Here is a 17,913-nt window from a genome sequence, read left to right as displayed (position 1 = left end):
AAGTTAATTGTACAACAACAGGCAATAAATTAATTGTACAGCTGGCAACAAATTAACTATACAACAATGGCAACAAAGTTGTATAACTGGCAACAAGTTAATTGTACAAGTGGCAACAAGTTAACTGTACAACATCTGGCAACATGTTGTATAACTGGCAACAAGTTAATTGCAAAACATCTCCCCATATGATTCCTTGGTAGGCAGCTGGAATCACCTTGAATCAGTTTTATAGATGATGAAGAAACAATCTTGATTTGACTTTTGCATATATGGTCGTAAGGAAGGATTCAGGAGTTGTAATGATCAGAAGGCAAACCATTTTCTAAGATAAGATTATTGTATGTTCTGCATTGTTAATCATAATTATTTAACATAATATATATTGTTTCAGAGTTTTTAAAAAAAATATAAATCTTTATCATTACACAAACATTACTTGTTTCAGTACATTGTACTTGCTTATCTACTCATGTAGCAATAAACAAATACATTGATGTAAGTATAATATATTTTAGTTATGCTTTATTTTGAAAATTTGTCAAAATGATTTTGGTTGCTTCATTACATCAAAAGCATATGTTTCATGATTTGATTGCTGTTGTGTATTTATAAATTTGTTTTTGGGAGTGTGTGTTGAAAAAATTGCATGAATGATTGATTCATGATTTGCTGTGAAGAAAATGATCTAATTAGATTGCTTTGAACAGAAAGTGTATGAATGTTTCGAGTTTATTTTTTAAAATTTTTTAAAATTTGCATATGTTGTCAGTTTTGTCAGCTAAAAGAAGTTATCTTTTGACATTTGTGTTTGTCTGCAGTCTATTGTACTTATTAAATGCCATCTTTTCACCTGTATTGTGAACAAAAAATCAAACAAATTTATTGATTGTAATTTATACGAAAGTTTTAGTTCAAACAAAGGATCCATAACTTTTATTGATTGTAGTGTAGACCAAATGTTTAGTTTAGACATAAAATTCCAAACAATTATTGAATGTATTGTAGACCAAATATTTAGTTCATACATAAAATTCCACACAATTATTGATTGTAGTGTCGACCAAACTTCTAGTTCAGACATAAAATTCCACACAATTATTGACTGTAGTAGACCAAATTTCTAGTTCAAGCAGAAAATCCAGCGTATTTATTGATTGCAGCATAGACTAAATTTCTTCTTCAAACCAAAAAATCCAACATATTTACTGATTGTTGTTGTTGTTGTAGGGTTTAACGCCATTTTTCAGCACACGATAGGCTATACATGGCGGCCAGTATTAATGGTGGAGGAAGAACCCGGGAAAACCCTGGAAAGAACCACCGACCCACGAGAAGCTACTGGCAAGCTTTCTCACATACCCACATTGGCTGAATCCAAGACTTAAACCCATGCAGACAGAGGTGAGATTATTGATTGTAATATAGACCAACTTTGTGCTTCAAACTGAAAAATCCAACATATTTATTGATTGTAATTTAGACCGAATTTCTACTTCAAACTGAAAAATCCAACATATTCATTGATTGTAACGTAGACCAAATTTCTACCTCAAACTGAAAAATCCAACGTATTTATTTATTGTAATGTAGACTATAAAATTCTGCTTCATACTGAAAAATCACTTGTGTTTATTGATTGCAGCATAGACTAAATTTCCACTTCAAACTGAAAAATCCAGCATATTTATTGATTGTAATGTATACCAAATTTCTACTTCAAACTGAAAAATCCAACATATTGATTGTAATGTATACCAAATTTCTACTTCAAACTGAAAAATCCAACATATTTATTGATTGTAATGTATACCAAATTTCTACTTCAAACTGAAAAATCCAACATATTTATTGATTGTAATGTATACCAAATTTCTACTTCAAACTGAAAAATCCAACATATTCATTGATTGTAATGTATACCAAATTTCTACTTCAAACTGAAATATCCAACATATTTATTGATTGTAATGTATACCAAATTTCTACTTCAAACTGAAAAATCCAAAATATTTATTGATTGTAATGTATACCAAATTTCTAGTTCAAACTAAAGCTGCTTGCTTGTATTTCAAACAAGCTAGTGACAAAAGTCAAGTCATGGGGGGGTGTTTAAGGTAACAAAAGCCTGAGGTCTATACACATTTGTTTCATTTGGAAAAAATGGGAACTCTGTTTGACATCAAAGGATTGTTATGGGGTCATCAGAAGTCAGAAATATGCCCTAATCCCAATGTAAATTGGCCATAATTCCAGTGTAAAATGTTTCACAATCATGCAGAATTCTTGATTTTAGGATTGACTTCTGATTTTTTCCACCCAGTTTATCCTTTCTTCGAAATGATGGGTTCAGGCCAACTTCCCAAAGAAAAATTCCTGTCTTGTGTTCCCATCTAGATGAGAATTGGCATGAAGTTGTTGTGATTCTTGCTCAGATTGAAAGTAGATACATTCTAGTTATGCATGAACTAAATTGAATGTTGTTATGTAATGTGTTTGTACTTCCAGTTTTTCTGAGACATTTAAAAGTTTTAATTTTAAGACTACATTTTGTTTCTACCATCATTTCCTAATTACAATTCAATCATATTATATGATGTCTGTTGCTGAGATTCAAATAGTATGAGATATATGAATAAATATAATTAGTTTATTTTGGAATCATTGGTTTTTAAATTCAAACAAAAATAGTATTTGTTAAAAGGATCAACTTATAATCTTTCAGAAAGATGTTATTTTAGCATATTGCTTTCAGTCAGGGGTAAACAATTTACCTTTACATTGACCACCCTTCAAAAATTGAAAGTCAGTTCATTTATGAAAATATTATGTGGGAATAAAATATCTATTGTAAACATTTGAAGCATATAATTAAAACTTGATGAACATTTTACTATATCTTATATTTCATTTTGCATCTTTTGTCATAGTTTTATATTAGCTACTCTCATACTTCAGCATTTAAAACCTACATTCAGAGGTTGCAAGTCTTTCCCCAGAATGACTTTTGACTTGTGACCCATGACTGTATATCTTGTAAATTTCCCCAGAATGACTTTTGACTTGTGACCCATGACTGTATATCATGTAAATTTCCCCAGAATGACTTTTGACTTGTGACCCATGACTGTATATCTTCTAAATTTTCCCAGAATGACTTCTGACTTGTGACCCATGAGTGTGTATCTTCTAAATTTCCCCAGAATGACTTTTGACTTGTGACCCATGACTGTTTATCTTCTAAATTTCCCCAGAATGACTTTTGACTTGTGACCCATGACTGTATATCTTGTAAATTTTCCCAGAATAACTTTTGACTTGTTACCTATGACTATAAATTTCCACAGAATGACTTTTAACTTACGACCCATTACTGTATATCTTGTAAATTTCCCTATATTGACTTTTGACTTGTGACCCATGACTGTATATCTTGTAAATTTTGCCAAAATTACTTTTGACTTGTGATCCATTACTGTATATCTTGTAAATTTTGCCAGAATTACTTTTGACTTGTGATCCATTGCCGTATATCTTGTAAATTTCCACAGAATGTTGATACCTATGACTGTAAATTTCCACAGAATGACTTTTGACTTGATACCTATGACAGTAAATTTCCCCAGAATGACTTTTGACTTGATACCTATGACAGTAAATTTCCCCAGAATGACTTTTGACTTGATACCTATGACTGTATATCTTGTAAATTTCCACAGAATGACTTTTGACTTGATACCTATGACTGTAAATTTCTATAGAATGACTTTTGACTTGATACCTATGACTGTAAATTTCCCCAGAATGACTTTTGACTTGATACCTATGACTGTAAATTTCCATAGATTGACTTTTGACTTGATACCTATGACTGTATATATTGTACATTAGTCTAAATTAAAGAAGCAGGACAAGTCTGGAGTATCAGTTTAGATTGCTGAGGTGGTAGAGTGCCTGTCTAGAGTTTGGGTGGTCCTGAGATCAATCTTCAGACTGGCCATGACTTTTTTTCCCCCCTGCAACATCTGGCACCGTATGTGGATTTTCATGACTCCTACAAAAATAATAGGTGGCAATGACTTTTTGTTTGGTATTCAGACATGCTCATTTTGTTTTTGTTTTCATCTGGTGTTGGCAGGTCAGCAGTTTAGTCCTACAGGTGAAGCTCCGTCCTTTCAGCCTACTGGTTTTCGCTCAGTAGCTGCCCCAGTGTCCAAACCACCAGGTCAGCAGTCTCCAAAACCAGAGAGCATGCACTGCCAGGAATGTGGAAACTTAGTCACGTAGGTTTTTTGCTCTATTGGTTTAGAGAGTTTACTCATTTATAATACACAAGCAACTGTTAACAGCATATCCTCATGTTAATAGCATTTCCTCTGTTAACAGCATATCCTCAGATATACCATCACATAATTTCCCATAACAGAGTACATGCTACCACCCACCAGACAGTGTTGTGTGGTTTTTGATACTCAAAAAGTGTGTTTTGAGTTCTCAAAGGAAGGTATGTACATGTATGACTATATGTAGATACCTGTTTGCAGAATGAGCACACAATAGAAATCAGTACAATACATAAAGTATATGTATGGGCATTGACTTGGAACTTAGAGGTACACTGGGTGGAGGAGTGGGGGGGAGGGATAGGTGGACTAGAGTAATCACTGTACAGTACATATGGTACATGTATGTGCATTGACCTGAACCTCAAGAGGTACACTTGAGGTTGGAAGAGAAGAGGGAAGGCTTACAAGAGTATGATGCATTTAATATGTACGCATAATATGACCTGGAACTGGGTGGAAGGAAAGTTTAAGAAAAATAATCACTGTACAGTACGTCTAGTGTATGCATCAGATGGGGGTAGGTTTAGAAGAGTATGACTTTTGAGTGTATCTAGTGTATGTATGTGTATTGACTTGGAACTTCAGAGGTGCATTTGAGCATCAACAGTAATTTTTCCAGGGCAGTGGGTGTGGCAATATTAAAACCAAAGGTGCTATTTATATATTACAAAATAGATTTTTAACAAATCCTGGGAGGGTTGGGGGCAACTTGCTCTCCCTCCCCTTTTGCAGACACACATACTGTACCTGTATGTGCTTTGACTTGGAACTTTAGAAAGTGCTTCATTACCATAATTATTAAACTCCTGTAACAACTGGAAACTTCACATTTGAAAAAATCAACCATGCATACTTTTTGTGGGTATTGATGACAATAAATTCACTACAGAATTTTTAACATTGAATTAAATGTGAAAGTGCTGACATACAATTAAAGCCTTCAGCTACTACTACTGCTATATATAAAATCTTGTTTATAAAGTCTCACCAGTCTGATATTGTACATTTACAAACTATGAAATATATTAATTATTATGTTATTATAGCTTTTTTGTTATATAACAACCCATTAGCCATATATACTTTCTATTTGCAGCATCTATTTTACAAGGCACATAAATGAATGCTACTTTTGATCACAAAACTTTTCTATAGCTATGTTAATTTTGACTTGTGAACACAATTGTCTGCAAAATGTGACATGTTAACTCATTTGTCTGCAAAGTCTGACATGCAAACACATTTGTCTGCAAAGTCTGACATGTGAACTCATTTGTCTGCAAAGTCTGACATGCAAACACATTTATTTTCTGAGTCCATCATGTGAAGTTATTTGTCTGCAAAGTCTGTCATGCAAACTTTTATCTGCCAAGTCTGACATGTGAACTCATTTGTCTGCTAAGCCTGACATGCAAACATGTTTTTCTGCTAAGTCTAATATGTGAACATATTCGTCTGCTAAGTCTGGCATATGAATTCATTCATCTGCTAAGTCTGGCATATGAATTCATTCATCTGCTAAGTCTGGCATATGAATTCATTCATCTGCTAAGTCTGACACATGAATTCATTCATCTGCTAAGTCTGGCATATGAATTCATTCGTCTGCTAAGTCTGGCATATGAATTCATTCATCTGCTAAGTCTGGCATATGAATTCATTCATCTGCTAAGTCTGACACATGAATTCATTCGTCTGCTAAGTCGGATATGTGAGCACATTTGTCTGCTAAGCAAAGAGTGTGAAGTAATCTTGGTACAGTACGCCAGCATCCATACATATACTAATGGCAGGATACCAACAATAGGTATATTTTGTTGAATTCTATAGATAAATGAGTTTCATTTTTTTTATTTTCCTTGCAGAGGTGTATTTGTTCGAGTCAAGGGTCTGCCATACCATGAGAAGTGCTTCAAATGTGCATCCTGTGGTCTATACTTAAAACAGAAAGGTCAGTCACGTAATTATATTTCTGACTTTGAAAAGAGTACACAGCAAGTAATCTTCAGTTTTTTGGTTGTATATTTGAAAAAGAGGAGGGAAAACTGTGTGTGTGCATGCATGCATGTGATATTACCTAGGTTATAACATCTTTTAATACCAGACAAGAATAAGATCTGATGCAGTAGTGTACACCAACATCATGGCAACATTGCAGGGCTTACATGGCAACATCACAGGGCTTGCATGGCAACATGGCAAGGCTCAGTTGGGAAAAGTGGAGCAAAACTTCAGTTTAAACTGTCTGGCTTCATACTGTTTTCTTGCTTAGAGAGACAACAAATGTTGTTATCATTTTAATTTTTTACTATTTAAAGTCGCAGCATTATGGCCAAATCAAGACAGCAAATTATGTATGTACTTGCTGTGTGATGATGCATGATTAATTTCACTTAAGTGTTTCAGAAATGTGTGCAGCAGTTGATGTGTGCAGTTGATACAGATAATGTGTGCAGTTGATACAGATGTGTGCAGTTGGCACAGATAATGTGTGCAGTTGATGCAGATAATGTGTGCATTTGGCACAGATAATGTGTGCAGTTGGCACAGATAAAGTGTGCATTTGATGCAGATAATGTGTGCATTTGGCAGAGATAATGTGTGCAGTTGACAGATAATGTGCAGTTGATGCAGATAGTGTGTGCAGTTGATGCAGATAATGTGTGCAGTTGATGCAGATGTATGTAGTTGACACAGATAATGTGTGGCTGCAATCCAGTGATTTCTTTGTCTTTGACCAATTAACTGACTTAGAAAAAAAAAAGATATTGTAAAGATATTTACATTACCATAGCTTGTAAAATTTGAACAATTTTAATTTTAATTTTGATATTTGAAAAGGAAATTTCCCATCAATCATTGAAACAAACCCACTTGATGTCATCACAAAATTTTGACATTTCATTGAATATAAAAATTGATAAAATGTTGTCTTATGATTGAAGCAAAAAACTTGGGTATTTGAGTGGAGGAGAGCAATTTCATGTATTTTTAATTATGATTAAGAAATTGTTCTTTAGTAACATAGATGTAATGACTTTAACATTAACGTTGTTGTTAACAAGTCTTTATCTACTCAACCAAATTTTGCTATAAAATGCAAGGCTTGTGAATATTTTTGGAAAGGGAAAACCCCAAAATTTAGCAGTGTCTTGAATCAGAGTAAATTTTTATTGGTGTCTTCAGGATGACATGTTACAATGAGTCTGTATATGGTTATGAGAACTTTGCATATGGTCATGAGGACCATGCATTTGGTCATGAGGACCATGTATATGGTCATGAGAATTGTATCAATGGTCATGAGGACCATGCATTTGGTCATGAGGATTGTGCATATGGTCATGAGAACTGTATAAATGGTCATGAGGACCATGTATATGGTCATGAGAACTGTATAAATGGTCATGGGGACCATGTATATGGTCATGAGAATTATATCAATGGTCATGAGGACCATGCATTTGGTCATGAGGATTGTGCATATGGTCATGAGAACTGTATAAATGGTCATGAGGACCATGCATATGGTCATGAGAACTGTATAAATGGTCATGAGGACCATGCATATGGTCATGAGAATTGTATAATTGGTCATGACAACCATGTATCTGGTCATGAGAATTGTATCAATGGTCATGAGGACCATGCATTTGGTCATGAGGATTGTGCATATGGTCATGAGAACTGTATAAATGGTCATGAGGACCATGCATTTGGTCATGAGAACTGTATAAATGGTCATGAGGACCATGCATATGGTCATGAGTACTGCATATGTATGGTCATGAAGACTATGCATAGCATCATGAGGACCATGCATATGGTCATGAAGACTATGCATAGCATCATGAGGACCATGCATATGGTCATGAAGACTATGCATAGCATCATGAGGCACCTTCCAAAATGACAGATCATGGTCATCATTCGTATTGTAATTATTTTTTAATGATTTTATTGGTATGCTTTTATCAGTTTTTATCAGTTTTTGGATTGTATTTATTTTGTACATGTTGACAGATTTCAGAATTTTAAATAGCATCATCACTAGTCAAAATGTGATAAATTAATACTGTATTCTGCATTTACTTGTGTTTACCAATTTACCTGATATCTGTACTCTTTCCATCTGTTTGTCTGCAGCTTAATTCTTTCACCGTTTTCTTGTCTTTTTTATTTTATATTTCTATCATTAATAACCATAATTATTAAGATTTATTGAAATTTATCTCAGTATCCTGACAGACACAAATAAAATACATTTAGATAATGAACAATGAAATAATGAAGCATGACAGTGACATTGCATATTTACATTCATATATACATGCACACAGACACCACATACATACATGTATACACATACATATACATACATGCATGCATGCCTACACATACCTACCTACCTACCTAACCACCTACACACACATACATACATGCATGCACACACAAATGCATGCATGCACACACATAGACAGACACACACACACATTATGTTTCACTCTAACCATTTCTGTCTGTGAGTTCTGCATCTTGGCCTTGATAGGTGTATGGTACTTTTTTCTACATTTATGACCCAGCTTGACCTTGATAGGTGTATGGTACTTTTTTCTACACTTATGACCTAGCTTGACCTTGATAGGTGTATGGTACTTTTTCTACACTTATGACATAGCTTGACCTTGATAGGTGTATGGTACTTTTTTTCTACACTTATGACCTAGCTTGACCTTGATAGGTGTATGGTACTTTTTTCTACACTTATGACCTAGCTTGACCTTGATAGGTGTATGGTACTTTTTTCTACACGTATGACCTAGCTTGAGTCTATGTGGCACATGAATAAAAGGCTTCAGTTTCAACAGCTTTTCCTAAAATTTAAAATGGTGGAAATTTGATTGGATAATATTTACTTTTGCTCATAATGCTTATTTTTAAAAACTGATTGTGACTATGAACTAGAATTTTGTTGATGAACCCAGAAAAAGTACTTAATAAACACTTCGAGCATTTTAACCATCTCAGCTTTGTATCATAATTAGGTTAAAAGATACTTTTAGATCTGTCTCATGTAAAATAAAAGGAAAACAAAATTTAGTATTTATGTTTAGTTTATCTTACGCATTCATTTATAAAAATAAATTCTTTAGTTTTTCCACACTTAACTAAAGAAATTCTACAGAACCAAATTGATTTCAGTTACTGTGATTATATAAATGAGTTCGTTTACTGTGATTATATGAATGAGTTCAGTTATTGTGATTATATGAATGAGTTCAGTTACTGTGATTATATGAATGAGTTCAGTTACTGTGATTACATAAATGAGTTAAATTACTGTGTTTATATGAATGAGTTCAGTTATTGTGATTACATGAGTGAGTTCAATTACTGTGATTACATGCGTGAGTTCAATTACTGTTATTACATGCATGAGTTCAATTACTGTGATTATATGAATGAGTTCAGTTACTTTGATTATATGAATAAATTCAGTTACTGTAATTACACGAGTGAGTTCAATTACTGTGATTAAATGAATAAGTTCAGTTACTGTGATTATATGAATGAGTTCAATTACTGTGATTACATGAGTGAGTTCAATTACTGTGATTATATGAATGAGTTCAATTACTGTGATTACACAAGTGAGTTCAGTTATTGTGATTATATGAATGAGTTCAATTACTGTGATTACATGAATGAGTTCAATTACTGTGATTATATATAAGTTCAGTTACTGTGATTATATGAATGGGTTCAATTACTGTGACTATATGAATGAGTTCAATTACTGTGATTACATGAGTCAGTTCAATTATTGTGATTACATGAATGAGTTCAATTACTGTGATTACATGAATGAGTTCAGTTAATGTGATTACATGAACAAGTTCAATTACTGTGATTACATGAATGAGTTCAGTTACTGTGATTACATGAGTGAGTTCAATTACTGTGATTACATGAATGAGTTCAGTTACTGTGATTACATGAATGAGCTAATTACTGTGATTACATGAATGAGTTCAATTACTGTGATTACATGAGTGAGTTCAATTACTGTGATTACATGAAGGATTTCAGTTACTGTAAATGCATGAATGAGTTCAATTACTGTGATTACAAGAATGAATTCATAAAAGATGCATAGTTTTATATTTCCACTATAACTCAAGAATTGAAGGATGAATGAGAATGTTTTTTTTATATATATTACAGGTTATTTCATAATAGAAGGAAAGCTGTACTGTGAGACCCATGCTCGAAGAATGGCCCAAGCCCCTGGGCCTGACATGAAATACGCTGGTTCTGTGTACCAGTAAGAACCATATTATCATTACTCATGAACAGTGCACATGCTTCTTAGAACAGGATAGACAGATTTGCTACTCCATACTTCAACACAGTAGTCACAAATCTGCTACTCCATGCTGCAGCATGGTAGTCACAGATCTGCTACTCCATACTTCAGCACAGTAGTCACAGATCTGATACTCCATACTTCAACATGGTAGTCACAGATCTGCTACTCCATACTGCAACAGGGTAGTCGCAGATCTGCTACTCAGTACTGCAACAGGGTAGTTACAGATCTGCTACTCCATACTGCAACATGGTAGTCACAGATCTGCTACTCCATACTTCAACATGGTAGTCACAGATCAGCTACTCCATACTTCAACACGGTAGTCACAGATCTGATACTCCATACTGCAACATGGTAGTCACAGATCTGATACTCCATACTGCAACATGGTAGTTACAGATCTGATACTCCATACTGCAACATGGTAGTCACCGATCTGATACTCCATACTTCAACATGGTAGTCACCGATCTGATACTCCATACTGCAACATGGTAGTCACCGATCTGATACTCCATACTGCAACAGGGTAGTCGCAGATCTGATACTCCATTCTGCATCAGCAGATTATGATCTTCACTCTTCTCATAAAATAATGAGTAGTACAGATGGATGACATAGTGATGTTATGGCACATTATGTAATGACAGATCGGGGTATGTAATAAAATAATAAGTAGCACAGATGACATAGTGATGTTATGGCACATTATGTGATGACAGGGTATATAGTAAAATGAGTAAAACAGATGACATAGTGATGTTATGGCACATTATGTGATGACAGGGTATATAGTAAAATGAGTAAAACAGATGACATAATGATGTTATGGCACAATATGTAATCACAGATCAGATTATGTAACAAAATAATGAGTGGGGTTTAACGCCATTTTTCAGCACATGATAGGCTATGCATGGCGGCCAGTATTAATGGTGGAGGAAGAACCTGGGAAGAACCACCGACCCACGAGAAGCTACTGGCAAGCTTTCTCACATACCCACATTGGCCGAATCCTAGACTCAAACCCACGCAGACAGAGGTGAGATGGCAGTGATCTGTAACGGAGATTGCTTTAGACCACTTGGCCACTCAGGGCCCCAAATAATGAATAGAATAGAGGACATAGTGATGTTATGGCACATTATGTAATGACAGATCAGGGTATATCGTAAAATAATGAGCAGAACAGATGACATAGTGATGTTATGGCACTCTATGTGATAACAGATCATGGTATATAGTAAAATAATGAGTAGAACAGATGACATGGTGATGTTATGACACATTATTTGATAACAGATCTGGGTATGTAATAAAATAATGAGTAGAATAGAGGACATAGTGATGTTATGGCACTCTATGTGATAACAGATCATGGTATATAGTAAAATAATGAGTAGAACAGATGACATGGTGATGTTATGACACATTATTTGATAACAGATCTGGGTATGTAATAAAATAATGAGTAGAATAGAGGACATAGTGATGTTATGGCACTCTGTGTGATAACAGATCAGGGTATATAGTAAAATAATGAGCAGAACAGATGACATAGTGATGTTATGGCACTCTATGTGATAACAGATCTGGGTATGTAATAAAATAATGAGTAGAATAGAGGACATAGTGATGTTATGGCACATTATGTGATAACAGATCTGGGTATGTAATAAAATAATGAGTAGAATAGAGGACATAGTGATGTTATGGCACTCTGTGTGATAACAGATCAGGGTATATAGTAAAATAATGAGCAGAACAGATGACATAGTGATGTTATGGCACATTATGTGATAACAGATCTGGGTATGTAATAAAATAATGAGTAGAATAGAGGACATAGTGATGTTATCACACTCTGTGTGATAACAGATCAGGGTATATAGTAAAATAATGAGTAGAACAGATGACATAGTGATGTTATGGTACATTATGTGATAACAGATCTGGGTATGTAATAAAATAATGAGTAGAATAGAGGACATAGTGATGTTATGGCACTCTATGTGATAACAGATCAGGGTATATAGTAAAATAATGAGTAGAACAGAGGACATGGTGATGTTATGACACTCTATGTGATAACAGATCAGGGTATATAGTAAAATAATGAGCAAATAATTCCTTTCCTATATTTTTATAAGATTACAGTAGAGCCTGTCTTGAAAACCCACCCATTCTGCCGAACATTGTGGTCTCTCAAGACATTTGGTCTCTTTAGACAGGTCATAAATAATTTTTAAATTCATGCACTAAGACTGGTTTTTCAAGACCGGTGATTTGTCATATAAGTGGTCTGATAAGCAAGTGTTTTCTGTACAAGTAATCCTTTCACAGTATAATGGGTTACTCTTGCAATCAAGAAGAGGGTGAGGGGGGTGTGAACCTGGAGAGGTATTCTGCCCATCACCAGTGGAGAAAAATATAAATAAAACATCTTAAAATGTTCGGAAGAAATAATATTTCAGTTAAAGTAGGTCCCCTTATTTCATAAGAATTTGCTCATTAACAAAGTTATAGTAATGTGTGTATATGCAACTGGCCATCAGGTTTAGACAAAGTACACTTCAACTAACTTTAAATGTTTATAATAATACAAATATCATTTATTTTGACTTTAAACTGAAGTTTAAATATCTGTGACTTGTAAAGAAATACAAAAAAACATATTTCCTTGCTGAACACAAGTCTTACATCTAGTACATAATGGATACTGTGGATTTGCTGAGTGTACTGGTTTGTCACATTTCAGTAGGCAGGGGGGTTAGAATAAAGATCACCAGAATGAATTTGATTTACAATTTTACAGTTACGGTTGTCATGAACTAAAGAATAATCCCCTCACAAATGATAATTAAAATCCTACATGGCATTTTGGTTTTGGATATTTCAGACTAGATGCTGCCATCAGAATATTTGAATAATACACAATGCAGTTTGTGTTAGGATATTTTAGACTATCAGGGTTGATGCTTGAATTAGAAATGGCAGTTTGTGTTAGGATATTTTAGACTATCAGGGTTGATGCTTGAATATTAGAAATGGCAGTTTGTGTTAGGATATTTTAGACTATCAGGGTTGATGCTTGAATATTAGAAATGGCAGTTTGTTTTTGGATATTTTAGACTATCAGGGTTGATGCTTGAATATTAGACATGGCAGTTTGTTTTTTGTTATATTTTAGATTATCAGGGTTGATGATTGAATATTAGAATGGCAGTTTGTTTTGGGATATTTTAGACTATCAGGGTTGATGCTTGAATATTAGAAATGGCAGTTTGTTTGGAATATTTTGACCATTAGGGTTGATATCACCCTCAACATATTTGAATATAAGACATGGCAGTTTGTATCAGGATATTTTAGACTGTCAGGGTTGATACTGCCATTAGAATATTTGAAATATGACAACAGGTTTGACATTACAGATATATATCAGCTACCTGTGAAAGGGGAGAACAGTTCCATCAGTTGTTTTTTTTTTTTTTGCTTTATAAGGATACCCACAGGGTTTAGTAATAATACTCCAAACCAGAGATGTTATTTTTTCATGCTTCAGGTATTTTTACTGACATCATCACAATAGGTGCAGAACTGATCTCATATTTTAATACTGATGTCTACATACCACTGGCATTCATTCATTCAAGTTGAAAAAAATCAGGATATTTTAATTATGGGTTTAGGCTCTTGACCTACCACCACAGAGCAAAATATTGAATCTACAGTTGCCTACTTGGTTAATCTATCTTATCAAAGGAGGTAACAAAGTAAATAAAATACCTGTAAAAGGTAAAATAGATACCTGTAAAAGGTAAAATAGATACCTGTAAAAGGTAAAAGAAATACCTGTATCAGGAATAGAGCATAGATTCACACCAGTAATACTCATTGCAAGAATGATTGTCAGCACGTTACTAAACATAGTATAAATGCAAGGTAGATATTGATTTGATCAGATTGGTATTGATGTGATTCAATAGCTATCAGTGTGATCAGGTAGTTATTAATGTGATATCAGTATTGATGTGATGATATCAGTATTGATATGATGATATCGGTATTGATATGATTTGATAGCTATCAGTGTGATCAGGTAGTTATTGATGTGATGATATCGGTATTGATGTGATGATATCAGTATTGATATGATGATATCAGTATTGATATGATTTGATAGCTATCAGTGTGATCAGGTAGTTATTAATGTGATATCAGTATTGATGTGATGATATCGGTATTGATATGATGATATCAGTATTGATATGATGATATCGGTATTGATATGATTTGATAGCTATCAGTGTGATCAGGTAGTTATTAATGTGATATAAGTATTGATATGATGATATCGGTATTGATATGATTTGATAGCTATCAGTGTGATCAGGTAGTTATTAATGTGATATCAGTATTGATCTGATGATATCGGTATTGATATGATTTGATAACTATCAGTGTGATCAGGTAGTTATTAATGTGATATCAGTATTGATGTGATGATATCGGTATTGATATGATTTGATAGCTATCAGTGTGATCAGGTAGTTATTAATGTGATGATATCGGTATTGATGTGATGATATCAGTATTGATATGATGATATCGGTATTGATGTGATTTGATAGCTATCAGTGTGATCAGGTAGTTATTGATATGATATCAGTATTGATGTGATGATATCGGTATTGATATGATTTGATAGCTATCAGTGTGATCAGGTAGTTATTGATGTGATGATATCGGTATTGATGTGATGATATCAGTATTGATATGATGATATCGGTATTGATGTGATTTGATAGCTATCAGTGTGATCAGGTAGTTATTGATATGATATCAGTATTGATGTGATGATATCGGTATTGATATGATTTGATAGCTATCAGTGTGATCAGGTAGTTATTGATGTGATGATATCAGTATTGATGTGATGATATCAGTATTGATATGATGATATCGGTATTGATGTGATTTGATAGCTGTCAGTGTGATCAGGTAGTTATTGATATGATGATATTGGTTTTGATTTGATTCAATAGCTGTCAGTGTGATCTGGTAATTATTGGTGTGATGATATCGGTACTGATGTGATGATATCAGTATTGATATGATGATATCGGTATTGATGTGATTCTATTGATATCAATGTGATCAGGCAGTTATTGATGTGATTAGTTGCATTCCAAAAAGAATTCCTTTCACTGGCTAAGAAGTTATATAGTATAAAATATCATATTTGAGGTCAAGTTAGAGAATTGCCTTTCTATATGTGTCTATCATGAGCAACTTGGTATTTTAAACTTAGATTAGCACTGCCCACTCCATCTCTTCATTGCAGTTTTTGACCATGTTCAAATACTGGCTGTACAGGGATGAAGTTTTTAAACTATATTAGCGGACAGAAAGTTTAATTGGTTCAAAAACTGCTGTCTTTGCTTACATATTTTAGACAAATTACACATGCTATAGGTCAGTTTTCTTGCTTTCAAATCTAATAGGCCTCATTAATTGCAATGGAAGGAGACACTTGCTGTTCATATTTTATAGGCCTTATTAATTGCAATTGAAGGAGGTACTTCCTGTTCAGAGTTTATAGGCCTTATTAATTGCAATGGAAGGAAGTACTTGCTGTTCAAATCTAATAGGCCTCATTAATTGCAATGGAAGGAAGTACTTGCTGTTCATATTTTATAGGCCTTGTTAATTGCAGTGGAAGGAGACACTTGCTGTTCAGATTTTATAGACCTTATTTATTGCAATTGAAGGAGGTACATGCTGTTCAGATTTTATAGGCCTTGTTAATTGCAATTGAAGGAGGTACTTGCTGTTCAGATTGTATAGGCCTGATTAATTGGAATTGAAGGAGGTACTTGCCGTTCAGATTGTATAGGCCTTGTTAATTGCAATAGAAGGAGACACTTGCTGTTCAGATTTTATAGGCCTTGTTAAATGCAATTGAAGGAAGTACTTGCTGTTCAGATTTTATATGCCTGATTAATTGCAATGGAAGGAGGTACTTGCTGTTCAGATTGTATAGGCCTCATTAATTGCAATAGAAGGAGGTACTTGCTGTTCATATTTTATAGGCCTTGTTAATTGCAATGGAAGGAGACACTTGCTGTTCAGATTTTATAGGCCTTATTTATTGCAATTGAAGGAGGTACATGCTGTTCAGATTTTATAGGCCTTGTTAATTGCAATTGAAGGAGGTACTTGCTGTTCAGATTGTATAGGCCTGATTAATTGCAATTGAAGGAGGTACTTGCTGTTCAGATTGTATAGGCCTTGTTAACTGCAATGGAAGGAGACACTTGCTGTTCAGATTTTATAGGCCTTGTTAAATGCAATTGAAGGAAGTACTTGCTGTTCAGATTTTATATGCCTGATTAATTGCAATGGAAGGAGGTACTTGCTGTTCAGATTGTATAGGCTTTATTAATTGCAATTGAAGGAGGTACTTGCTGTTCAGATTTTATATGCCTGATTAATTGCAATGGAAGGAGACACTTGCTCTTCAGATTTTATAGGCCTTGTTAATTGCTTATGAAGGAAGTACATGCTGTTCAGATTTTATAGGCCTTGTTAATTGCAATGGAAGGAGACACTTGCTGTTCAGATTTTATAGGCCTTGTTAATTGCTTATGAAGGAGACACTTGTTGTTCAGATTTTATAGGCCTTGTTAATTGCAATTGAAGGAGGTACTTGCTGTTCAGATTTTGTAGGCCTTGTTAATTGCTTATGAAGGAAGTACTTGCTGTTCAGGTTTTATAGGCCTTGTTAATTGCAATTGAAGCAGGTACTTGCTGTTCAGATTTTATATGCCCGATTAATTGCAATTGAAGGAGGTACTTGCTGTTCAGATTTTATAGGCCTTGTTAATTGCAATGGAAGGAGACACTTGCTGTTCAGATTTTATAGGCCTGATTAATTGCAATGGAAAGAGATACATGCTATTCCAATTGTATAGGCCTGATTAATTGCAAAGGAAGGAGATACATGCAACCCTTGAATTAGGAATCTAATGCTCTACCAAATGAGTTACTATGGCAACCTTACCACGCTCTGGAAGCGATATTAGCTTGGTAGAGCAGTTGATTCCTAATTCAAAGGTTGCAGGTTTGATATCCTATCAGAGTAGCCTGAGTTGGATACTTCTTTGTGTTCTTGAGAAATGCATTGAGCTT

General features: G+C 34.1%; 1 protein-coding gene across 3 annotated transcripts in view; it reads left to right on the top strand.

Annotated features, from left to right (window-relative positions):
- LOC149772985 (PDZ and LIM domain protein 3-like) overlaps nt 1-17,913 on the top strand; it is a 58,781-nt gene that overhangs the window by 34,117 nt on the left and 6,751 nt on the right. For 2 of the 3 annotated variants that reach the window (XM_089946993.1, XM_089946995.1), the window contains exons 6-8: nt 4,139-4,283; nt 6,212-6,297; nt 10,572-10,671. In XM_089946993.1, the coding sequence (XP_089803119.1) occupies nt 4,139-4,283; nt 6,212-6,297; nt 10,572-10,671 (331 nt within the window). Of the gene's footprint in view, nt 1-4,138; nt 4,284-6,211; nt 6,298-10,571; nt 10,676-17,913 lie in introns of those variants that run through there. The other variant, XM_089946994.1, reaches the window with a different exon arrangement.

Source organism: Sinohyriopsis cumingii, unplaced genomic scaffold, assembly GCF_028554795.1.
Source record: "Sinohyriopsis cumingii isolate HCF-2022 unplaced genomic scaffold, ASM2855479v2 utg000940l, whole genome shotgun sequence".
NCBI lineage: Eukaryota > Metazoa > Mollusca > Bivalvia > Unionida > Unionidae > Sinohyriopsis > Sinohyriopsis cumingii.
The sequence above is the reverse complement of the archived record's forward strand: the minus strand, read 5'-3'. Positions and strand labels throughout refer to the sequence as shown.